This window comes from Gaeumannomyces tritici (assembly GCF_000145635.1).
Source record: "Gaeumannomyces tritici R3-111a-1 unplaced genomic scaffold supercont2.2, whole genome shotgun sequence".
NCBI classification, from domain to species: domain Eukaryota; kingdom Fungi; phylum Ascomycota; class Sordariomycetes; order Magnaporthales; family Magnaporthaceae; genus Gaeumannomyces; species Gaeumannomyces tritici.
The window spans coordinates 2,266,350-2,288,657 of record NW_008804546.1 but is presented as its reverse complement, the minus strand read 5'-3'; the positions used below and the strand labels follow the sequence as shown (position 1 = coordinate 2,288,657).

At 59.1% G+C, this 22,308-nt stretch overlaps 9 protein-coding genes across 9 annotated transcripts; 4 read left to right on the top strand and 5 right to left on the bottom strand.

The window, feature by feature from the left end:
* Positions 1-699: 699 nt before the first annotated feature.
* On the top strand, positions 700-1,846 carry GGTG_03288 (hypothetical protein). The gene is made up of 2 exons (XM_009221067.1): positions 700-1,112; positions 1,199-1,846. The coding sequence occupies exons 1-2, from the start codon at positions 759-761 to the stop codon at positions 1,670-1,672; spliced, it is 828 nt and encodes a 275-aa protein (XP_009219331.1). The 5' UTR covers positions 700-758; the 3' UTR covers positions 1,673-1,846.
* A 183-nt stretch (positions 1,847-2,029) lies between these two features.
* Positions 2,030-4,439, bottom strand: GGTG_03287 (endo-1,4-beta-xylanase A). Its single transcript, XM_009221066.1, has 4 exons — positions 3,414-4,439; positions 3,094-3,319; positions 2,649-2,999; positions 2,030-2,555 (listed from the first exon to the last, which is right to left on the bottom strand). The coding sequence occupies exons 1-4, from the start codon at positions 3,751-3,753 to the stop codon at positions 2,240-2,242; spliced, it is 1,233 nt and encodes a 410-aa protein (XP_009219330.1). The 5' UTR covers positions 3,754-4,439; the 3' UTR covers positions 2,030-2,239.
* GGTG_03286 (hypothetical protein) lies at positions 4,268-4,549 on the top strand (the record flags this gene model as incomplete). The annotated part of the gene is made up of 1 exon (XM_009221065.1): positions 4,268-4,549. The coding sequence occupies one exon, from the start codon at positions 4,268-4,270 to the stop codon at positions 4,547-4,549; it is 282 nt and encodes a 93-aa protein (XP_009219329.1).
* Positions 4,550-7,431: 2,882 nt separating this feature from the next.
* On the top strand, positions 7,432-9,207 carry GGTG_03285 (hypothetical protein). Its single transcript, XM_009221064.1, has 5 exons — positions 7,432-7,741; positions 7,833-8,141; positions 8,205-8,337; positions 8,414-8,492; positions 8,577-9,207. The coding sequence occupies exons 1-5, from the start codon at positions 7,510-7,512 to the stop codon at positions 9,171-9,173; spliced, it is 1,350 nt and encodes a 449-aa protein (XP_009219328.1). The 5' UTR covers positions 7,432-7,509; the 3' UTR covers positions 9,174-9,207.
* A 386-nt stretch (positions 9,208-9,593) lies between these two features.
* On the top strand, positions 9,594-10,182 carry GGTG_03284 (hypothetical protein; the record flags this gene model as incomplete). The annotated part of the gene is made up of 4 exons (XM_009221063.1): positions 9,594-9,638; positions 9,707-9,805; positions 9,882-10,094; positions 10,123-10,182. The coding sequence occupies 4 exons, from the start codon at positions 9,594-9,596 to the stop codon at positions 10,180-10,182; spliced, it is 417 nt and encodes a 138-aa protein (XP_009219327.1).
* A 388-nt stretch (positions 10,183-10,570) lies between these two features.
* Positions 10,571-11,862, bottom strand: GGTG_03283 (DJ-1/PfpI family protein). The gene is made up of 3 exons (XM_009221062.1): positions 11,599-11,862; positions 10,977-11,497; positions 10,571-10,858 (listed from the first exon to the last, which is right to left on the bottom strand). Exons 1-3 carry the CDS (start codon positions 11,646-11,648, stop codon positions 10,716-10,718), a joined length of 714 nt encoding a protein of 237 aa, XP_009219326.1. The 5' UTR covers positions 11,649-11,862; the 3' UTR covers positions 10,571-10,715.
* Positions 11,863-12,522: 660 nt separating this feature from the next.
* GGTG_03282 (para-nitrobenzyl esterase) lies at positions 12,523-15,731 on the bottom strand (the record flags this gene model as incomplete). Its single annotated transcript, XM_009221061.1, has 3 exons — positions 12,523-13,366; positions 13,435-15,431; positions 15,498-15,731. 3 exons carry the CDS (start codon positions 15,729-15,731, stop codon positions 12,523-12,525), a joined length of 3,075 nt encoding a protein of 1,024 aa, XP_009219325.1.
* Positions 15,732-17,205: 1,474 nt separating this feature from the next.
* On the bottom strand, positions 17,206-20,674 carry GGTG_03281 (hypothetical protein). The gene is made up of 4 exons (XM_009221060.1): positions 19,368-20,674; positions 19,028-19,299; positions 18,869-18,952; positions 17,206-18,800 (listed from the first exon to the last, which is right to left on the bottom strand). Exons 1-4 carry the CDS (start codon positions 19,805-19,807, stop codon positions 17,872-17,874), a joined length of 1,725 nt encoding a protein of 574 aa, XP_009219324.1. The 5' UTR covers positions 19,808-20,674; the 3' UTR covers positions 17,206-17,871.
* A 548-nt stretch (positions 20,675-21,222) lies between these two features.
* Positions 21,223-21,718, bottom strand: GGTG_03280 (hypothetical protein; the record flags this gene model as incomplete). Its single annotated transcript, XM_009221059.1, has 2 exons — positions 21,223-21,254; positions 21,466-21,718. The coding sequence occupies 2 exons, from the start codon at positions 21,716-21,718 to the stop codon at positions 21,223-21,225; spliced, it is 285 nt and encodes a 94-aa protein (XP_009219323.1).
* Positions 21,719-22,308: the final 590 nt, after the last annotated feature.

Here is a 22,308-nt window from a genome sequence, read left to right as displayed (position 1 = left end):
TTCGGATCGAGGTTTCACGCCAAGCATCGCGGTTGCCAAATGCGGACCACACAGGCCAGGCTAGCGGCCTCGCCATTGGACGGCACCTTAGCCGTTAGGCGGGAGGGGCTTGGCTAGAGGGGGGGCCGCTAGAGTGGGTCGTCTCGGGCATGGGCGGACAGGCATGCAGCCTCTGGAATTCAGGGCTCCAGGACGACGCGCGGTTGAAGGCAGGATTCGAAAAGGGGAGCGGTCGGCGTTTCGACTAGTCTCCCATGTCGGGTTTTGTGGGCGCGGAGTTCGCGTCGATGGGAAATGGACGAGTCGACGGGTGATGCGCGAGAGCCCCCATCCCGAAAGGGGGGTGTCACAGCGTGTAAGCAGCCGTGCGGGGGGAGAGGCCAGGACAGGGAAGGGCACGGCGGCACGCGAGGGTGCTAGCCTGGAGGCTGACGGACAGACAGACAGACAGAGACATCTCCCGCCGAGAGAGCTCACTCCCGCACGGATATATAAAGTCTCGTTTGGCTCCCAGACTCTGCCAAGCTTTTTCTTATCCTCATCAGGCCAGCGGCTAACACATCACATCATCTTTCTTGGCATTTTCCATTCTTTTCCCTGTTTCTTCGTTTCTTTCCGCGACCGGTTGACTCGGCCCGCCCTTTGAACGCTTCCACAAACACCGCCGGCCGTCTAAATAGCATCATCCGAGCAAGTCTCAACGAAAAAAAAAACCAGAAAAAAAAAACAGCCACAACACTCTAACCAACTACCTCAGAATGTTCGCCAAAGCTATTCTCCTCGCCCTCGCGGCCTCCCCCCTCGTCGCCGCCCACGGCAAGCCCGTCGTCATCAAGGGCGACCTCGGTGGCAACGGCACGGCGCTAGCCAACCAGGGCGGCATCATCCCCGGCGAGGGGCCCAACCGCAAGACGGAGCCCGACACGACCGTGTTCAAGAAGGTCAACGGCAAGGTCGTCTTCCAGTCCGACGGCATGGGCCGCACCCAGGGCCAGGGCCAGAACAAGATGAACATGATCAAAGCCGCCATGGCCCTGTCCGGCAACACCCTGCCCCAGGTCTCGTCCACCGGCGGCACCATCGAGGGGACCTACCACATTGTGACCGACGACGTTTGTACCACCCTCCTGCTCCTGTACATCTCTTGATCATCACGTGTGACTTCTGGCTGACAAACACACTTTTCCAACAAATCCAGGGCGCCGGACCCATCCAGGCCTGCATCGACCCGACGGCGACGGGTACCTTCACCAACTGCACCATGCTCAAGGTCGTGACTCAGGTGCCTGGCAACGGCGGCCGCATCAAGGCGCCCGCCAAGAACGGCAAGCGCGACGGCCCCGTCGCCGAGCTGTGGGACCGCGCCCTCGAGGCCCTGCACGTGCGCGGCATCATCAAGCGCGCCGCCAAGAACGTGAACCAGGACTTCCCCATGAAGTTCGAGGTCCCAGCCGGCACCACCTGCCAGGGCACCGTCGAGGGCATCAACAACGTCTGCCTCGTCAAGATCGCGAACCCCAACCGCGCCGGCCCCTTTGGCGGCGTCATGCCCATCCAGATCCAGCCCGGCGCCGGCAGCGGTAACGCCACGGCCCCCGCGGCTCCAGCCAAGGCCGCGTCGGCAAAGGCTGTCCCCAAGGGCAACAAGCGCAGCGTCGAGTTCACGGCTTAGATGGTTCGGTTTCGTTGGGCTGTGGGCCGGCGAGGGTGCTTGGCGGGCGACGCCGCGATCCCTGTTCAGGTCTGGGATAGAGATGTTGGAGTGGCAGAGGGAGAGAGAGATGACATGCCGGATGACGAGAGCTGCTGGACTGCCAGTGATGTGGAAGTTTCAACTGTATATATAAACCCCCCGATGAATTGAATGAAGATGTGAAAAACACCCCTGTGCTCGTCTCGGAGCCCCAGATCATTAAGCCTGTGAAGCAATGCCGTGACCGCGAAGCTGACAGAGAGATAACTGGAGCTCGGCCGATATCACACAACCCCCACGCCCAGAATCACATCACGCTTTGCATCCCAAGCTTAGCGCACGGGGTATATGCATTGGTATTTAGTGATATGTGATTTGCCACCCCTGTGAGAGGCGGCACGAAAGGTGTACACGAAGTCGACCATCCCTTTTGGGCCGTAAAGCCTACTACCCCCATGAGCACCCAGCATCCATGGCTTAGAATGTGACTATCGGCCGCAAAAAGGCAACGACACTCCCCCAAGCCTGCCAGGCTCGAGAGGGCGTTCAAATGCACTGCGAGTACCAGTCGTTGACCTTGGTGCAGGTCCACGGGCTGGCGCACACTGTGCCGCCGGTCCAGCCCTGGCCGCCGCACTGGTCCCACCGGTTCTGGGTGCCGCCCGTGGGGGGCGGCGTCGTCGTCGGCTGGGGTGGCGCCGTGGTCGGGCCCGGGCCGGCGCTGGTGGTGGGCTGGGGGCCGGGGCCGCCCGTGGCCGCGGCGGCGAGCAGGCTCGAGACCGAGGACCAGGCGGGCTTGCGGTTGAAGTTGGAGTTGTACAGCAGCGCGTCGCCGGTTCCGGGGAAGGTGCTGGGAACCCATCTGTTTTCATTCGGTGACAAGGTCAGATTGGCTGCAAAAAAGAGAGAGAAAAAAAAAGCGACGGCTGGAAATGAGGCACTAAAGAGGACTTACGAGTACTTGTCCGTGAAGCCCCAGACGGTGATACCAACGCAGCCCTGCACGTCGAGGCACGAGCCCACGACGTCTGCGTAGTCGTTGCCCTGGCGCTGGAGGGCCGACGTGGACGCGGGCAGGCTCGAGTGGCGGATGTCGAGCTCCGTGTAGGCGACCTCGACGTTCATCGAGGTGAAGCGGCGCAGGACTGTGGCCAGGTTGGCGCGGCTCGGGGTCGAGCCGACGATCAGGTGGCCCTGAAAGCCGACACCGTCGATGGGCGCGCCGGCCTCCTGGATGATCTGCACGGCCTGGACGACGCGGTTCGTCTTTGCGCCGTTGTACTCGAGGTTGTAGTCGTTGTAGTAGCTGGGAGGGAAGAAGCGAGGCGGGGATGTCAGTATCTAGGTATTCTGCTTTGTGCCTCTCCCGGGCTCGGGCTGACAAGGAATAAGTCACTCACAGCTTGACGCTCGGATCAGCAGCTCTCGCGATGCGGAACGACAGCGGGAGAAAGTCGGTTCCGAAAACTCTGTAAAAGACACTGGTGCGCCACGCTCCATCGTCGTCGACGGCCTCGTTGACAACGTCCCATGCGTAACACTTGCCCTTGTAGTGGCCCATGACGTTGTTGATGTGCGTCTCGATGACGGTCTGCAGAGACTGCCGGGTCCAGGAGCCCGTCTCCACTGTCGCATTTATCTGCCGTTAGCGCTTGCACACCCTCCAACAGCACTTTGCTTGCACTTTGCTTGTCGTCACAGCCGGGCACTGAGCACTCACCCCAGCGGGGCAACTGGCTGTGCCATACCAGCGTGTGGCAGCGGAGGATCTGGCCGTTCTTGGCAGCCAGGTTCGCCGAGATGTCGCCCGACGCGTAGTTGAACTGGCCCCTGGTCCCCTGGATCGCGTCCCACTTCATCCCGTTCTCCGGCACGAGCTGTCCGATCTCGGCCTTGTTGTTGACGATGTCCATGTATGCCTGGTCGCGGCCGACCGTGCCCTCGCCCACGGCGGTGCCGAAGTACTTCAAGCCCGCCCTCTGGGCCAGCGAGTGAAGCTGGCCCGAGACCGTGGGGGCCAGAAGGCCCAGGGCGGCGGCGAGAGCAGCGTGTGCGTGCATGGTTGGCGTTTCCGTTCCTGATGCAGTCTGCCGGGTTGGTTGCAGTTCGTGTGCCTGCGCCGCTAGCTCAGCTTCTTCGGGGCACGAGATGCTGACTGGTTCTTAGCCTTGGGTGGCGAGGAGAAAGATGGGCGAGGCATATATGGCAGTGAGCCTTCTGCTTTTATATCCCATGAGATAACCAGACTGTACTTGAAAGTGCGGGGGTGCTGCCATCCATAACGTGCTGCCAAGCGTCTTGCACATCGGGCGGCCACAAATTCTCCTGGCCCAACCAGAGAGAGGATCCGCGTCATGATGGAGGGCACGACCACGAGGCTTCATGCCCACCCGACCGTCCAGCGTCGCCCACTCGCCCGTCCGGGCCGAGGGCGGTACCTTTTGGGGGACACCACATCTCGGTACCGTGGTTGTGAAGGCCCAGGCTTGGCTAGCGTGATGCTCGGAGGCAGATGCTGCGCGAGGCACAAATCAAAGTGACAGAGAATCGTGTGTCCGCTGCAGGTTTCCACCAATGCACCCCCGTCGCTTCTCCAAATCCCTTGGGGTCGTGGGACTGGAGAAAAGCCGGCTGGGCTGCCAAGAGGAGGGTCGAAAATCGCGCGCCCAGCCGGAGAAGTACGCCGATCGCTACGGCGCGACGGCCGGAAAGCGTAGGGCGGAAGGTATGCCGCCGAGATTGCTTCTCCAACGGGCCAAGAGACTTGGAGAACCCCCGCAGGCGCAGCTGCAGCCCGGAGTTGAGCGGGCTCAGCCGTCAGCCTCAGGGTCCAAGAAAGTATTTTTCAGGCCTTAGCCGACTGCCTCGGCTGGTCGGGGAGCGAGCCAGTCCGTCGGGTGGGGGTTGAGTGGGTGGTGGGTGGTGATATTAGAAGTGGTGATGTTGTGGGCTGAGGTTCAATCGCGATATTTTGAAGAAAGTGGCATTGGGTTCATCTAGCCGCGCCTATGCTGTGTAAGCGCTCGCAGCACGTGCACCCACCAAAATGTGTTCGCCCACAGCAAAGGACCAAGACACATCCCACATCCGTCGGGTATTCCGAGGCAGGTTTAGTTTATTTCAGTTGACTTTCGTGCTAGCTACACGCAAAGTCCATGCCCATAGCTCAGGCCACGACGAAGAGGCCATCTCGGACTGTGGTCGGGCTGCCCGAAACTGAGTGGAGCGAGGTCACATCAATCAACGTTCAATCAATATGCAACGCGGGAAGCCCGCAACCTCACGAGGAGCCTCAATGGCCCCCTGGACACGCACAAGCATGGTAGACCCGACGACCTGCGCACAGCCGGCCCGGCCGCCTAAGGTCGCAGTCCAACATAGAAGTCCATACCTCTTCATGCTATCGCGCACAGAGTGACCGTCGACCACAAGCCACTTGACTAGTGACAGACAAACAAGTGTCACCAGATCGGTTAATCGGCTTTTGTGCCTGGGCCACGTCTGCCCAAAACCCTGTCCGCGCGCTTCCTGCTCGAGTCAAGGGCGCCACGTAGTGATGCCAAGAAACAATTTGACCCTCCCAGCAGCCCCCGAGCCTCGTTGGGTCGCCAGTTACAGACATGCAGATCGCAGAGCCGCGCTAGAGCACCCCGATCGTGGCTCACGTCACTCGTCTCAGGGTGGTAGGCATCAAGGCTCAAGAGAACACCGCCCACATGAGCGCGTACGCTTGACGAGCAACTTATGTCAAGCTCCCGCGAGCCCGGTCCGATGAGCGTCGGGACCATGCAACCCGCTGCCTTGCAAAAGAAAAATCAGGGCCGGAATATTGAGCCCGTAGCGTGTACCCCTGTGTGCGACCTCCGCCGTCGCAACCCGCGGGCTCGCCCGCACAAGCAACCAAGTTGGACACCACTCCGATGGTTACGTAGCACTTCCCGCAAGGATAAATCAGAAAGAACATGAGGGATTCTGAACCGGTGAGCGCTTACTGAAGAGAGGATGATTTCCGGGTTCTTAGATGCTACCACAGGCCTGCCGCAGCCCAGCAGAATACGACTTGGTTGGCATGCGCGTCGACTGGTGCCGACCCACGTCGGCCGATATCGACCGCCGCCTGGTCAAGATCCAAGCGGCTCCGAGAGCCCCAGAAAACCCCGGCCCTCGCAGATGTCGAACAGCCCAGGCTCCAACGACGGGTTAACTAACATGAACATGTGGCGCCAACCTACGTACCTAAATAGGTGGTGCCGACTAAAGAGGTAGGTAAGCGAATTTAATCGCACGCGTTTGGTAACAGGCAGAAAAAGCTGGAACGAGTCTGGTCTGCACATGTGGAACATGACGCTGACTCGCCGGTATGCTGTGGGGAGAGGGGGGAGCCCCATTGGTTCCCGGTATGCAGGGACGAGCCCTGAACGGCAGCCAGCGGCCAGGGTCAAGCGAGCCAAGATCAAGGGGCGCAACGTTCGTACTCACCCGTATGGCTGCCCTCTCTCTCTGTTTTTAGGTCGCTTTGGTTCCCCAAGGACGCCTGCCCTGGCCCTCCCGGCCAGATGCTGATACGCATACGGGCAGACTCAGGGGAGCGAGCGAGCGACAGCATCTCATATTCACCCAGCCGCCAATCACCCAAGGGCAGAGCACGCCACGCTTCTATCTTGGGCTCCTACCCATGCGCCTTATCCTCGTTATGCTTATCTCGCGGGCCGCCGCCAACCCAAACAACACCACCCGTCACCCCTCACTTATGTCAGCGCTCGTAAGGTTCTCGCCAAGCGGATGAGAATGTCCGAGTGCACCGGCGCCTGCTCGCACTCGTCGGGGGTTTTGATTGCTGTCATCACCCGCATACTCGGGCCCTGCGAACGCACTGCATTCCCTGTCTGCCTGCCTACCTGCCAACTCACCATCACTACATACCACCACAGGCGCCTTGACCTCTCGGCATAAGTGGCACATCCTATAGTGCAGCGAGCATGTCTAGAACAGCAAAACGCGGCAGCAGTCCCACGGAGACGGATATAGATTTAATGCTTTCATCGTTTCGCCAGGTCGGTTATGTTTCCAGGCTTGGCATTATAGGGAGCGTGTCTGACACTTGCGTGCAGATCGACCGTTCGAGACAAGCATTGGGAAGGCGCATGGAAGAGGACGCAGGATGCACACCAAGCACTTCAAATATCCTCCAACGACCAAGGGGAGGGGGACCCTCTCTGTATGTCTAAACGGGGTGACATTCGCGCACCCACGTGCCTGGTCCCCTCAAAAGGTCCACATTTTCTTCACTTTCAGACGGGCAGCATGCCCACTCGCCCCAACCCGGCCCAGGTCGGAGCAGGTCTCACGGCAGGGAACCCCGGCCGGGGTCACTACTCGCTCATCCCCGAGGCCGCCCCACGTTTACTCTGTACACAATCTTCATGTCCCTTTGTGTGCCTCGAAGCAGGTTTTACCTGGCGCCAAAGGGGAATTTAAACTACACGGACGCCGCAAGCCAAGGATGGGGCCGTTTCTTAGCGGACCCTACTACTTGTCCCGGCAGACCTGTATGTATCTTTAAAATAACAGCCAGGGCGCCTGGATTCCGTCGAAACGCCACGGCCTGCTGCTCTCCTTGTTTTCTTCCCCCGGTCAGTCGACATGAGTCCTCGATACCGCTAAGCCCTCAGAGACATCGACTGTCCTGCGTGGTGTGCGGGGCTCGTGAGGAAGGAAATCCCGCTCTCGGCGACGACGACGACGACGACGACGACGGCGACAACAACAACAACGACGACCCTCCACAAGGCCGATCCGTTCGCCACTCGCCGGCCATGTCGTCCGAAATGGAGTTCGACCGCACCAAGAACCCCGAGCTCTTCTCGTCGGAAACGAGAAGGGGCGAGATAATTGCCGTCAATGTGACGCTGCTCGCCTTCGTGACCATCATCGTCGCCCTGCGCTTCTACACGCGCACCGTGATCCTCCACACCCTTGGGCTGGACGACTGGCTCGTCCTCCTGAGCCTAATAATCCTTGCCGCCCTAGTTAGCAATGAGTTTGTCCGTACGTGCTTGCTTGCTGCTCGCGGCCCGAGGGGGACTAGATATTTCGGTTATCCTCTTACCGTTCTGTGCTGACTGGGCCTCACTCGCAGTCGAAAGCAGGGGCCTTGGCCACCACATTGGGACTCTCCCGATTGGTGGTTTCAAGGAGTATCTCAAGGCCTTCTACGTCAGCATCCAGCTCTATAACCTCGCCATTGCTACCATCAAGTTCGCCTTCCTCGCTCAGTACCACCGCATCATGACGGTTCAGAGCATGAGGAGGGACGTCCGCATCGTGAGCACCATCGTGGGCTGCTGGTCCGTGTCGCAGATCATCGTGGGCTTGGTGCCATGCAATCCCATCTCGGGCTTCTGGGAACTGACCGAGGACACCGTCTGTCTCCCTGAGCTGCCGACATGTGAGTTATAGGCCCCATCCTTTGAGCCTGCCAAGCCGCGACTCGTCCTGATACATGATGTAGGGTACGCCAACGCCATCGGCAACATCATTGCCGACATCATGATCATCGTGTTGCCTCTGCCCATGATCAGGCGCCTCAAGCTGCCTCGCACGCAAAAGCTCGTGTTGGGGGGAATCTTCTGCCTTGGATTCTTGTAAGCGGGATCCATCTGATAGACCTGGAAGCCTGGCGGATCATTCGTTCTAACCATTACCCGTTTCTCTATTTAGCACCTGCGGCATCAGCGCGAGCCGCATTCGGTTCCTCGGCAACCCCGTCGACACCACCTGGGAGAACCTGGACGCCGAGGTATGTGAACAAGCCAGCAAGCAAACCGCACCAAATAGTCACTAGATCCATCAACTAACCCGCCTCTCCTCCTCCCCCACACAGTTCTGGTCTCTCGCCGAGATCTGCAGCGGCATCGTGTGTGCCGTGCTGCCCACCCTGCGGCCCCTGGCCGGCCGGTGTTTCCCCCGGTACTTTGGCTCGCGCAGCAACCGCTCCTACTTCCTCAGCCAGGCAACGGACGCCACGTGGCAGCAAAAGTCCTTTGGCGGTACCGGCGGGTTCGGCGGTGGCGACCGCAAGCCGTCGGCGGCGGCGCGCGCGTCGCGCCGGGCGCCCGACCACGACGACGAGGAGATGATGTGGCCGCACACAGAGGAGAGCAAGCCGGAGCAGAGCAGCACCTTTGAGGCCCGGGACGACGACTTTGTCGAGATGCACGGCTCCCCCGCCGCGCCCGCCGCCGCCCAGTCGCCGCCCGCCTACCCACAGACCGCACACACCAGGGCCCCGGCCACAAAGATCGCCGGAGGGGCGGGCGGTGGCGGCGGCAACGACGAGCGTAACTCTACTCATTCTACCGTCCTCAAGGCGCCGCCGCGCAAAAAGAGCCTGACGGGCGAGACGACCACGCCGTTGCAGATTGCTGTTCCTCGGGATACCTACATAGAGTCCGTGGAGGAGAACCCTAAGCCCATATGATTTTCAATCCAAACTTCCATTCGTTACTCTCAAACTTGTGACTCTCGACTGAATTGTTTGCTTGTGCCTGCATCACAAACCCGTGCCACTCAGCGACAAGCAAAGTAGCAAATGTGATTAGCGCGAATCGATATGGAAATCTAGACGCCTTGGGCACCTTGGACACCTTGGGCACCTTGGTTCGGTGCAGAAGACGCACTTCCAACCTCCCTCAAAGCGCCCCTGAGGAGCTTTCGACCAGGCAAGACGCATCTATGCCCCCAAGCCCCACTTTATATCGGATTCTTTGGAGTCCCTCCTCCCCCGCACCAGCTCCCAAATACGAAAAGAAATATCACCTCTGTCACCACCAAGCTGCCTCGTCCGTAACAACTCTGCCCATCCCCCTCCTACCTCAGTCCTCATCAACTTCCCGCAGCCATGTCGATCATCGTCGCCAACGTCGCCAACGTCGGCAGCGACGCGGTCTTCTCCTCCTCTGCTTTCACCTCGCCGCCACCGATGTTTGGATGCTAATCATCACGTATCCACAGTTCTGCGCCGCAAAACAGCACTTCCTGCTCTGGGGTATGGTGATAATCCAAGCTACGGGATATCAAACGGCCCAGAATGATTATTCTCGTCTCGTCGGGGTAAGCAGGCTTTGCAGCTAACCACAATGGTTGATTTTTTCTTCTTCTCCGGATACTAACGTATATTACTTGGTAGTATCTGAGCTCGAGCGGCGCTTGGTACAACATGGCTCTGTGGCTCTCCAAGGCCTCGATCTTCTGCACGATCCAGGGCTACCCTGCCGGGAGGCAGAGCTGGGCCAAGGTGACCAAGTGCGGAATTTACGCGCTTATGTGCCTCGTCTTCATGAAGTACCGGTGCCAGACAGAGACTTTGCCGCCCCATCGTCCGTTAACCTGTTCCGTCCAGGTAGGTTCCAGGATCCGGAAAAAAAAAGCACTCGCTCTTCTCATTCTTGCTGCTGGTTTATGCTGATAAATGTGCCTTCCTCTTTTAACTCGCCACGACAGCGTGGGTGCTATTTTATACTATGCATTTGCCATATTATTGCCGAAATGAGCATTATCCATGCCATCCGCTCCATAATGAGGCGGAACGTCAACCTGTTCGAGAATAGCTCCCTGCTTCACTACGCACCTTTGACACGATACCTGTGAGTCTCCACATGCCGTTCGTTGCAAACATGATTACCCCTTTCTCTGGCAGTGCGGTTCAGCCAACCGACCTGAAATCTCCCAACAATGCAACAGGCCAACACAGTGAGCTTGGTGTCGACCCCGGTCTTGTGCTCTCAAGGGCCGGTGCACCGTCGTGTGCTCTTCCAGTCTCAAAACAACAAGCATGTTTTTTTAGACCAGCACAAAACAAAGGTCTCTACTGGAGCTTGTTGATCTTAACTCTGATTACAATTCTCTAAAGACCCAAGGGAAACTGCTCATTTTACATGGCCAGGTCGGTTCTTGCTCACTGGTCCCGAGTTCTTCTCGGCCACAATACCACTCGCACCCGGCTCCAGGTTCACCGTCCCCTTTAGCTCCAGATCTCTGCCATATCGTAGTTGTAATGCTGGTCAAAGCTCCGCCCAGGCTGCAGCTCGATGCCGTAAAGGCCGAAGGGCTTGACGAGCCGAGGGTCCCAGTGTTTCAAGCAGTAGTCGGCGATCATATCGAGCCCTAAGAGTATCCCGTCCCAAGACGGCAATCGATTAGGAAGAGCTCACAACACGGCGACAGGCCCTCCAGACCAAGGCAGAGAAATGTCCCCCAAAGCAATAATAAACGCAGCACTCACCGGCACCAGCACCGCCCGACGTCCACAACTCGCCCTCACCCTCGCCTTCGAACGGCTTCGAGTCGACGACCCAGCGCAGGTCGGCCCACTCGACTCCCGGGTGCATCTTCTTCGCCAGCGGCAGCGCCATCCTATTCGTGGTGGCGCGCCTCCCGTCGAGCCCGACGGCGTCGGCGAGCCACAGGGCGCCGGTGCACGTGGTCATCCAGACGGGCGTGCGGCGCCAGGCCTCGCGCATGAAGCGGGAGGCGGCCTCGGGCCGGACCCCGGGGGTGTTGCCGCCCACGAGCACCAGGTCGAGGTCGCGCGGGCAGTCGTCGTAGGTGACGTTGGGCGCGTACCGGAACTGCGCCGTCAGCTCGACCGGCTCGAGCGTCGGCCCCATGTAGTAGACCTTGAGCTCCTCGATGCCGAGCGGGGCCAGCGCCGCGACGGAGGCGTCAAGCTCGGCCGCCGCGAGGATGTACTCCTTGCTCAGGTTGCCGAAGATGTCGATGCCGACGATGTCGGTGAGCTGGACGCTGCTGGGCGTTAGTGCAAGTCCTGCCTTGTTCGCTTCTGGGGGTGTTGTGGGTAGGATGCATGCAAGCTACTTGTAGGAGAAGCTTTTGTTCCATCTTACCTCTCGAGTAACACGCCAATGCGGTAGGTCTTGGTGGTGGTGGCGGCCATGTTTGCCGGTGGATGGGCTCAAGTAAGAGCGATGAGTATCAGGCCAGGTAGTGAAACGAGACCCAGTGTTGTCGGTTGTGAATCGATGGTCTATGGTCTTTGGGAGATGGAGGACTGGGCGACAATATATATAAGGAGGGGGCATATGTACGCCGCATACCCTCAAGACCGGCGCATCTTGAGCGCGATATCACCACTCCGCGCGACGTCGGCGGGATCAGCGCGATTCGGCGCTACTGCCCCCCAAGAAGGCCTGTGGACGTCGATTTTGGCAGCGCCAGACGCCCGTGCCTGCGGCTAATGGCGCTGCGGGCCCGCTAATGCACCCAAGCCTCCGACCTGCATCGGACCCAACGGTCCCCATTTTCCATGTGGGCTCCCTAGGCCGTGTCCAGCGATAACGTCCCTGCAAAAACGTGAGTGTATTCGGCGAGGCAGAGGGACGAGATACCACACGAGATACTGGATGGGTGCACTCCATCGGGCAATGTTTACAATCACAGCAAGAAAGGCAAGCGGTCTGAACAAAAAGTAAAGTTAAACCGTAGCCAAGAAGCCTCCCATATGTATAGGTAAGTAGGATATTAAACGTTACGACCCGCAGATCCTTCCTAATTAGGCCACGTCCAATCTACATTTTTTTCCCATAGAAAGTCCCGCCAAATTAATGTACCGCTACCCGCACCTCCATTTGCCAGCACCCATTAAAATCGTCCCAAGCTGTTAGTTGCAATACATTAATTCCTACTACAAATTGTGCGTTGAGATATGTACCCCTACCCCTCTTGCTAACACCCTGGCAGACCCCCCTTTATTAGGCCCACAGCGCGTAACGTTTAATATCCTACTTACCTGTACAAAAAATGAGCGCCTCCTACAAGTAGATGTAGCAGAACTCGCCACCCTTGCCGCCAAGGGTGTTGAGAAGGCTGCCGAGCTTGACGTCGCCGCCGTTGACGCCGATGTTGACCATGTCGTCGCGGGAGCCGGGGAGCCCGGCACTCGTGTCGCCGCCCACGGCGTTGAGGCGGTTCTCCAGGTCCTGCATCTGCCAGATCCAGTAGACGCGGTCGACCATGGCGTGGTGGACGTAAAAGTAGATGTCGCCGGCCGAGGTGAAGATGTCGCCGCCGGGGTCGCCGCCGACGGTGAAGTGGCCCATGGCGTGCACGCCCAAGGCGACCTGCATGGTGTCCTGGAAGCTCCTGATGTCGTTGCTGCTCGTGATGAGGGCGAACGTCTTGTCGGCCGTGGTGTGCGTGGCGTTGGACTTGCTGATGTCGCGCGTGAGGCAACGGGGGTTGAACTCGAGGGAGTTGCCGGGGCCGAGGTTCACCTTGATGTCGGCGAACGGTCCCGTCTCGACGCAGGCGCCGGGCCTGGGCGAGTTGCCGCCGAGACTGGATGCGTTTCCGTTGAAGAGGGGCGAGTTCTCGGGGTCCTTGGCGTAGCGGTCCCAGTTCCAGTATGGCTGGTAGCCCGTGTAGCCACACTCGTTGCGGAGGGCCTGCTCAAAGCCCCACGTGTAGTAGCGATGCCACGCCAGGAAGTTGGCGGTGCTGTGGATGTTGGGGGTTTGCTGGATGTGAGCAACGAGGAAGTCGTCGTAGCGGCTCCTGGCGCCCGGCGCTTCCGAGGCGCTGAGCTTGGTGGGCTTGGTCATGATGCACCTGACTGCCGCGATGTATTCCTCACGCTGGGGGACAGACAGATCGCTCCTGTTCATAGCATTAGCATCAGTATATCGCTGAAACGGCAACTCGAGAAAACCGGGATGTTATCTTACCACTCGTGTCGAATGGCGGCGTTCTCGAGAGTGCAGCCGCCGCTGGAAACGTTGTTCCTGGAGAAAGACTGAAGCTTGCTGAAGCTCGAGTCTCTAAGCGTATCCACCACGTCGGCAGGAAAGGCGCGGGATGTGATGGGCGAGGTAGTGGTGGGAGCAGCGACAGCGCTGGAGGTGGAGCTGCTGCCGGCAGAAGTGGTGGCCTCTGGGGCCCCAGGGGTGTTTGTGGTCTCCGCCGGGCCACTGGTAGTAGACGTGCTCGAGCCGGCAGGCACGGTCTGGGTGGAGCCCGAAGTGGTGGAAGCCGGAATGGCAGCCGAGCTGGAAGATAAAATGATAATCGAAAGGGTGGACAGAGTGGAAGGAAACAAAATAACAGGCAAACCGGTCAAAACAGACACGGCAGTGTTGGCGGAGCTAGCCACCGAAGACACGGGGGTAGTCAGCCCGGAAGAAGAGACAGATTTGATGGACGCGGCGCCGCCGCCGCCGCCGCCGCCGCCGCCGGGGGCGCAGCTGGAGGCCGAGGACCCGGACAGGGCCCAGCTCGTGCCGCAGCTGACGCCGGGCGCGTTGAGCTCGACCACGACGCCGCTCGACAGCGGCGTCTCGATGGCCGGCAGCATCATGTCCACCATCTCGCAGTTGCCCCGCTGCTCGGCCGACATGACCTCCATGCCCATGTCCGCCGTGTCGAACCGCAGCCTCTCGCGCGCGTCGGGCCCCGTCCAGGGCTTCCACTCGGGCGAGCCGGCCAGGCGGAACTTGTTGGGGTCGAGCGAGCGCACGAACGAGGCCCAGTAGGCCATGGTGATGGGCACAATGGCCTTGTTCTCGGCCGCGTAGCTCTTGGGCGGCGCCCCGTCCGTGTTGTTGGGCCCGAAGACGGCGTTGAGCTCGACCGTGTGGTAACTCCCGAACCCGAGCCGCTCCTGCTCCTCGTCCCGCACTGCGAACCGGTAGTTGTACGTCCGGACGCCGTCCCGCGCCTGCGCGTTCTGCACGCGCGCCGTGATGCAGTGCTCCCTGAAGTCGCCGAAGCCGACCGACATCTGCCGCCACAGCGGGCCCGCCCCCACGGACTTGCCGTTGGCGTCGACGGCCCCCGTGAAGTCGGGCTGCTGCTTCTGCAGGTACGCCTTGTCCAGCAGCGCGAGGCTTGCGTTGCTCAGCGCCCCGAACGCCTGGCTGTTGAAGAAGGTGAGCGCCTCCGCCGTCGTGTTGATCCCCTTGGGCACACTCTTGGTCCCCTCCTCGGCGCACGTCCCGACGATGGTAGGCACCTTGAGGTACAACCCCTGGTCGAACCGCGCCAAGCTAGGGCTCTTGATCAGGTCGTCGTCGAAGCCCGGGTTAAACTGGCACGGATCGGCCTGCAGCGCCGACGAGTTGGCCGCCCGGAGGCACGCGAGCGTGTCGGTCGCCGTCGTGCACCCGGTGGCGTTGAGGAGGCACGCGTACTGCTCCTGACCCTGCTCGATCGTGCGGATGGTGGCCACCGACGTGGACTCGAGGATGGCGCCCTTGATCATGGCCGTCTTGGGATCCTCGTCGGCCCAGGCCGCCAGCAGGAGCTGCACTGCCGTCGCCCCGGCTGAATCCCCCACGGCGACGATTTGGTCGGGGTCGCCCCCAAACTTGTCCACGTGCTGCTTCAGCCACTTGGCCGCCTGGATCATGTCCTTGAGGCCATTGTTCAGGCTGGCGCCCTCCTTCACCTCCTTGCTCTGCAGGAACCCGAACGGCCCGACTCGGTAGTTAATCTGGGCCACTATGATGTTTCCGAACGCGGCCAGGTCGCTGCCGTTGAAGTTGGCGTTGGAGTTTGACTGGAATCCTCCGCCTTGCAGCTGGAGCATCACCCCCAGCTTTGAGGTGGCTGTCGCGTTGGTCGGTGCAAATATGTTGACAAAGAGACAGTCCTCGGCCACGGTGAATCTCTTGTTCGGCTGGTTCGTAAAGTCGGACGCGGCCCTGGGCAGGCATATAGGACGGAACTATGGCGGCCGCGGGTCAGCGACACTCGGCAGCAACGCGGCTCCCTCCGCCCTTGACCATCTTACATTGCTACCATCCTCGACAGTCCCGTTTGTAGGCTCAGGATCTATGGGCGCGGCAAAGCGCAGAGCTCCCACAGGAGGAGCCGCATATCGAACACCAAGCCACCGTGTGGCGCCGCCCGACTCCGCCACGCCTTGAACCTTGGTGTACCCCAGGTCTACCAGAGAGTCGACCGCTTGGACCGGATGCCAGGCGGCGAGAGAAAGGAAGGAGACCAGAATCCCTGAACACCGCATTTTGCAACCAGGCATGCGACGCAACGTTGAAAGGGAAAAGCAAAAGAGTGGGTAGAAGGGGAAAAGGAATGAAGAGAATGCATGGAAAGGAGTGGGCCAGAAAGAGACTAGACGAAAAAGATGGCAACGAGCCGCAACTTTTAACCAGCAGACGGGAGCAGCATGACTGCCCTGGGCGTGGTGCGCCGGGATCTGCCTGGTTCTCAGCAACAATTAAGGTTCGTTTGAAGACCCAAGGGACCGGCCCCAAAGTCGGCGCGCTCCGTCCCCTTTGCCAGCAACAAGCTCGTGCACGCAAACCGTATGCCATCTCACCTTCCCTCCCCGCTTCTTTGTTTCTCCATTTCCCCTGGGCACGCTTTCCCTGCTTGACTTTTGCGAGGGGAGGACGTCTCGGTTTCACAGAAGTTTGAGCTGGATCATACCTCTGGCTTCACTTTTTCGTGTGAGGACTTGCTTGACCTTGATGCCCTCCTCTCCAACGGTTCGGCGGTAACAAGCAAAATGTAAAGGACGTCGACGCCAGGAAGAGCCGCCTCTCGCTTAGCCTGGGCCGTGAAAGCTGATGAGGCGTTCGAGGTATTTTGGCCCATGCCGCACGACCCGCTGAAACAACTCTTTCTCACCGACTGGACACATAAAGGCAGGATATCTACTGTTAATTATTCGCTTAGGCTAGTCAAGATATAAGGCAAGAGACGCATGACAAAGCAGCCGAGGGGAGTCTGATTAGGGGGGAGGGGCTGCCTGCCATATCAGCACCATATTTTAACATGAGGAGCAGTCTTGGCAGTCACAAGTGTCAAAAAGGCAATTGAAGGTTCTTGCCGCGGGGCAAGACCTGAGTCGGGGCCAAAATGCAAAAGAAATGGCAAGGGGTTTTGCCTGCCTGCCGCTTTTGGTCCAAGCGTCAACGGCATGCACTAGGTTTGTGTGTAATGGTACCATCTGCAAAGGAAAGAAAAAGGAAAAACCCACCTCCCAACAGGGGGGGTTAAAACTGGAGATCACAGGGGCGGCAAGTCACTGCCATTATTAAAGTTGGTGAAAAAAGTAAAGAAATCGAGAAAAGCTTTTAAAAGACGAGAAATGCTTAAAATCTTGTACCTAACATCCCCCCAAGTCACCACGACCCCTGCGATCTCCAGTTTCAACCCCCCCTGTTACCCACCCTCCTGTTACTGGGTGGGTTTTTCCTCTTTCTTTCCCTCGCAGATGGTAGGTATATATCGTGCTTGCTCGTGTCAGTACACCACACTCACAATAATAGATGCCTCACTTTTTATCTCACTGCACTTTGAATGCGCAAAAGGTCGCTGGCTCTTGCGTTTTTTCCTAGCGCCAAAAGAGAATGTCAAAAGGGATGGCATGTGACCTCGCGTGGGAAGGCACCAGTCGCGTGTCCCGCCTTCGCTAGACCTATAATTAGCAACAAGCAAACTTGAAGTATTTTTGGGCGAGTGGAGGCGCATTCTGCTACACCCAAAATGAGTACCACCCTGTCCACATCGTCTTGTTCCTAGCCCGTGGCGATGGCATTAATAGTCCAGACTCCAAATCACTTCTACGTATAATGTCTGAGGTATTCTGTCATGAACAGGGCGCGCCGGTATACTCCAACATGGCGTGTCGAGAGGTGCAAAGATTGTTTGCGAAGGCGTATAGTGCGGGTCTGACAACCAAAGTAGACGAGGAGGGATGTGGCCTCACAACTTCCGTCCCCGTGGCACTACATCACATATCCGCCAAGGGTCACCAACCCAAAACTCAACCAAGTCACGTTCAGATAGTGTAGTCAAGAAAATAAGCAAATTGGTAGTATGAAAGCCGAATTTCTCTTTCCACCTATACAACCACCAAACAAACATAAATGCCCCATCTCGTATCGCTTCGTGGTATTGTAGGACAGGATAACGCTACTAAAAAAAAACAGGCTTGCTCAAAAAAGGAGGAAAGGAAATGCTCGGGTCGGCGCAAGCGCTGGGAAAGTCAATGCCGTTCCCTTGACTCAGCAATAATAAACGCCCATGGAATCTAGCGACCAACCGACCAGAAATATGAAGCCCAAGCCAAGACGCCGTTGGTATCCAGAGAGAAGTGGATTGTATTTGCTTGTATACGTGCTATAACTCTAGGCCCTCTAGGCCTCGAAGCGCTTGCCAACGACGCCGTCACGGCGCTGCAGCGACTGCGCCAGGGCGGGGGCGGGGGCGGAGGGGAAGCCCTGGAAGCGCTGGGCGCCACCGGATTGCGCGAAGCTGGTCATGAGGGACCAGACGGCGAGCGCGGCGCTGCCGCTAGTGCCCGACTTCTGGCGGTCGGCCATGGCGGTCAGGTCGGCCATGGAGATGGTGATGGTGTTGGTGGAGCTGGGGCCGACCTCCTGGCGCTTGGCGTTGTAGCCGGGGGCGGTCGGGACCTTGCCGACGTCAGCCATGGGCATGGTGCTGAGGCCGAGCTTGGGAGCGGAGCCGTCGGCGCCGATGGTGCCCATGCGAGCGGGAGTAGGGGCAGTGGCGGGAGCACCAGCAGCAGGAGCCGAGGCGGCGGGAGCCGAAGCGGCGGGGGCGGCAGCAGAAGTAGAGGCAGCGGGAGCCGAAGAAGCAGGGGCGGCAGGGGCGGCAGGGGCGGCAGGGGCGGCAGGAGCAGCGGGCTGCTGGACAACCGGGGCGGCAGCACCAGCACCAGCGGCGGCGCCACCACGGGAGACGGTTACAATGAACTCGCCGTCAAGAGAGCCGACAGGGACAGCGATGCGCATGTTGCGGACATCAAGCTGGGGCTGCTGGTTGACCTGGGCAAAGGTAGGGTTAAGGAGAAGCTGGTTGGCAAGGTTGAGGTTCTGGCCCTGGCCCTGGCCTTGGCCCTGGCCGCCGTTGTTGTTGTTCTGGTTGTTGTTGTTGTTCCGGTCGCCGTTGCCACCACGGGCCTGGCGCCTGCCGATGCGGCCAAAGTTGCCGGCCACGTTGGGCTGGAACTGAACACCACGCTGAGCAACGCCGACAGCGATGCCCTCGTTGGCCTGGATGCCCATCTGGCCAGCCATGGCCAGCAGACGCTCGGGGTTCACTGGAGGGGAGTCAAGTCAGCTGATGTTCATGTCTTCCAGGCGTGTGATGCAGGGGTTTGTGACTTACGAGGCATCTGCACGACGGCGACCATGTTGTTCAGGTCAGGGGTGAGTCCACCGAGGTTGGTCTGGACAAGGTAGCGGAAGTTGTCTATGGAGCGTCTTGTTAGTGGCTGCGCAAGAGATTGGGGCGGCCAGGTAGAGTGAAAATGCCGGCGCGACTTACTGATGGGCTGGACACCACCGACAAGCTGGTTGGCGCTGACACCGTTGACGACGTCGGTAGCGAGTACCATGGGCTGGTTGCTGCGGATGGACAGACGGAAGCCGTCGGCGAACTCGACCTCCTGGATACCACCACCCTCGATCTTGACCTGGTTGGCAGCGGCGTTGCCGAACTGGGTGAGAACGACGCTGGACTCGACGGTCCTACGGCCAACAACCATGAACTCGCCATCAACCTTGTTGAGCTTGATCATGCGAACGGTGTTATCGGTACTGGACAGCGGTGTCTTTTGTTAGCACCGATGCCCTCAAGAGCGTCGGGTGTGGTAGAGTATACTCACGTGTTGACAGACTTGATGTCCTCCTGGACAATCCAGGCCTGGCGGTCCGAGGACAGCATCGCGACAAAGGTGTTCTCGGGCTTGATCTCAGCGGCCGCCAGCAGGGCAGGGTCGATGGCCAGCTCGATCTGGCCGCCAACCAGGTCGACGGCCCTGTTGGTCTGGATGTTGAGCGAGTTCCTGCTGAGCGGGACGAAGGGCTGGCCGGTGGAGCCAACGACATTGGCGCCACCAAGGGGGTTCGGGTTCAGGTTGGCGATGAGCTGCTGCTGGGACTGCGAGAAGGTCTCGATCTTGGACCCATCGGGGAATTGCAGCTGGTTCAGCTGCATGTCACCGTTGATGTTGATGACCTGGTTGAACTGGACCCGCTGCTGGGCAGCAGCGAGGGCGGCGAGCCAGAGAGACAGGCTGCCGAGGGAAAGTACTGAGGAAACCATCGTGAGGGTCTAGAGAGTGTCGGCCACCTGGGCAGATTATGTTAAATTCGGGCTTATTAAGAAAATAGGATAAAAAGAAGAGTATCAGAAAAGGAGTGATGATACGGATGAAAGAGAGACAAAGTGGGCCGGCCGAAAGGAAGAGATGAATAGCTCCAGGCTCGCGATGATCACCACACAATAGCGATGGTGAGGAAACAGAAACAGAGGTGGCGATGGGACGGGGACACGCCCATTGTTATATCACGGGGGGGCGGCAGCGCGAGGCGGGTATCGCGAGCCACCCACACAGGGGCGCCTCGGAAGTCCGGGAAGGCAAGCCAGTCGAAGGCAGTCAAGGAGTGCTCGGGCTCGACAAGTTCCGGGACGTGGATCACGGACTAGCGGAGTCCAGTCCCCATGTAACCATGGTCTTCTTCGTCGAGCAGTGGCGAGGCTCGAGGCTCTCCGCATGCTGCTCTCGCCATGCACTGGTCGGTCTGATTTTTCTTCGTTGCTGGGGGGCTTCTATAGCCCTACCCTACCGTGCCCGGTCCCCTGCAAACGCCAAGAGAAGCACCTGGCGGGACTCCCAGGCAGAGGGGAGCCCATCACCCGGGGCCAGGGACACAGGTTCAGCGGCTGGTGAGTCCACTGGAGCCCAACGACGACGGGGGCAAAGGGCCGGAGGGTCCTCGATCCGATGGGGCCCTGTCGGGGCCTCGCTTGGGAGGTCATCACAGCGTGACGTGACGTCGGACGAGCCGCCCCAAAGAAGGCGCGACCCGCCTTCTGGGGCAAAACTACATGTCCCAGGGATCACAAACCCTAGTATAGTAGATCCTGGTGGTACATCAGTTTGGCTTGGTTTTCTAAGGAAGAAAATGTATCTTGCATCCATCACATTAAGGTTTGTGATCCCTGGGACCTATAGTTCGAACCGCATGGGTGGGAGGCGCATGGGGGGGGGTTGTTCTGTTTGACCTTGGGGTTTCGGATCTCTCGAGGGCGAGAGCAGGGACCAGATGAGGGGTCCCTGGCGGGGATTCCCATAGCTGCGGATCCCTTATTGGCCCAGGCCTGGTGGGCCTCTAGATCGGATTCGGCAAGGGGTCGACGCGTCTTGTGCCAAAAGCGGCACGCCAGCTGCCGCCTCGAGGCTAGAGCTGACAAGGCATCTTTGCGCGTGGGGCAGGCGTAGTCGCATCCGAGACGGCAGATATTGGATGACAGCGCCAACGGCAGTGGATGCAGACAAGAAAGCACGCTGCCCATGATGGTCTTTACACTCTTGCCAGATGAAATCCCCATGGTGGGTGGGGTGGGGGAAAAAGGTCGGACCAACACAAACAAACATCTCCGCCAGCAGCCACAGCTTCGTTCACGTCCACTCATCCATCTGCAGTGTGTGCTGCTACCTAGCATCTAGCTCAGGTCTAGAATAACTCTAATATGTCGATCGTCGAGACTGTATCACCCGTGCATTGGGTACTTCTCGGGCAACGCACAACCCCGTGTAGATTCCTGTGCACTGCGTATGGACTGCCGTCCGCGACGACGCTGGTGCCGCTCTTCCATCAGCGTCGCCGTAGCTACGGATCCCATCCTCACCTCGGTTTCCCTGCTTCTTTACCGACCCTCATCTTGAAAGGTCCCGGGCCGTCTTTGCAGCAGCGTACCTATCACAGGCTGCCCAGAGCTAAACAGGAACAAGCATTTTAAGTGTTTGATTCCGGTTAATATTATGCCCGGAGCTTGGCTCTCCACGCAGGCCTTTGCGATCTCTACTAGGGAAAGTGATAGAAAGTTGGTTAATAACGAGCGGTCGCGTGCGCACAGGCACATCGGATGCCCCGTCCCGCAACAGTTGCCGGGCTCAACGACAGTTTTACCTGGCTGCCCAGAGCTCGCATTAAGGTTGGGCCGAAGCATAACGGCTAGCCGAAGCACTAAGCAGATGTCGGTCGGACATGGGTCCGCGGTGGAGGGGAGGGGAGTGGGAGGAGAGCAGACCTAACCAGGTCAGGGCAAGATCAGAACCCCCCAATGCGGCAGGCGGCAGGCGGAAGGAAGGCACGCCAACGTGCGACGACTCGTTCGTTCATGATGTTAGGCGCGTTTGGTGTCAGGACCCGCCACACCATTGCCCCCTCTGGGAACGCCCGAAGCAATAACGGGGGACCATTAATGAGGCGCGGCAGGGGTTGAGCTTCTTGGCGCCAGCAGTTCTTGGCACACCAAAGTTTCCACGGTTCATGCATTGTGTGCCGACGAGTGCAGCCGTGAGACACTTTGCCCGCCAGGAGTCTCTGTATGCACGCGCAGTGGTACTGTGTACAAGTCCTAGGATATTAAACGTTACGCTGTGGGTCTAACAAGGGGTGTCGACCAGGGATTAGCAAAGGGGTAGGGGTACATATCTCAACGCACAATTTGTAGTAGGAATTAATGTATTGCAACTAACAGCTTGGGACGATTTTAATGGGTGCTGGCAAATGGAGGTGCGGGTAGCGGTACATTAA

Bases quoted from the DNA above. Each gene is read 5' to 3' on its own strand.
- GGTG_03283 (XM_009221062.1), bottom strand. From the start codon at position 11,648: ATGGCCGCCACCACCACCAAGACCTACCGCATTGGCGTGTTACTCGAG. The intron at 11,498-11,598 runs GTAAGATGGAAC...AACGCCCAGCAG, and splicing joins ATTGGCGTGTTACTCGAGAG to CGTCCAGCTCACCGACATCG. The intron at 10,859-10,976 runs GTGAGTGCTGCG...GGATACTCTTAG, and splicing joins GTCGGGCGGTGCTGGTGCCG to GGCTCGATATGATCGCCGAC.
- GGTG_03285 (XM_009221064.1), top strand. From the start codon at position 7,510: ATGTCGTCCGAAATGGAGTTCGACCGCACCAAGAACCCCGAGCTCTTC. The intron at 7,742-7,832 runs GTACGTGCTTGC...CCTCACTCGCAG, and splicing joins AGTTAGCAATGAGTTTGTCC to TCGAAAGCAGGGGCCTTGGC. The intron at 8,338-8,413 runs GTAAGCGGGATC...TTCTCTATTTAG, and splicing joins ATCTTCTGCCTTGGATTCTT to CACCTGCGGCATCAGCGCGA.
- GGTG_03287 (XM_009221066.1), bottom strand. From the start codon at position 3,753: ATGCACGCACACGCTGCTCTCGCCGCCGCCCTGGGCCTTCTGGCCCCC. The intron at 3,000-3,093 runs GTGAGTGACTTA...CTTCCCTCCCAG, and splicing joins GCTGATCCGAGCGTCAAGCT to CTACTACAACGACTACAACC. The intron at 2,556-2,648 runs GTAAGTCCTCTT...GAATGAAAACAG, and splicing joins GGCTTCACGGACAAGTACTC to ATGGGTTCCCAGCACCTTCC.
- GGTG_03281 (XM_009221060.1), bottom strand. From the start codon at position 19,807: ATGGTTTCCTCAGTACTTTCCCTCGGCAGCCTGTCTCTCTGGCTCGCC. The intron at 19,300-19,367 runs GTGAGTATACTC...ACCGCTGTCCAG, and splicing joins GACATCAAGTCTGTCAACAC to TACCGATAACACCGTTCGCA. The intron at 18,953-19,027 runs GTAAGTCGCGCC...GACGCTCCATAG, and splicing joins CGGTGGTGTCCAGCCCATCA to ACAACTTCCGCTACCTTGTC.
- GGTG_03288 (XM_009221067.1), top strand. From the start codon at position 759: ATGTTCGCCAAAGCTATTCTCCTCGCCCTCGCGGCCTCCCCCCTCGTC. The intron at 1,113-1,198 runs GTTTGTACCACC...CAACAAATCCAG, and splicing joins ACCACATTGTGACCGACGAC to GGCGCCGGACCCATCCAGGC.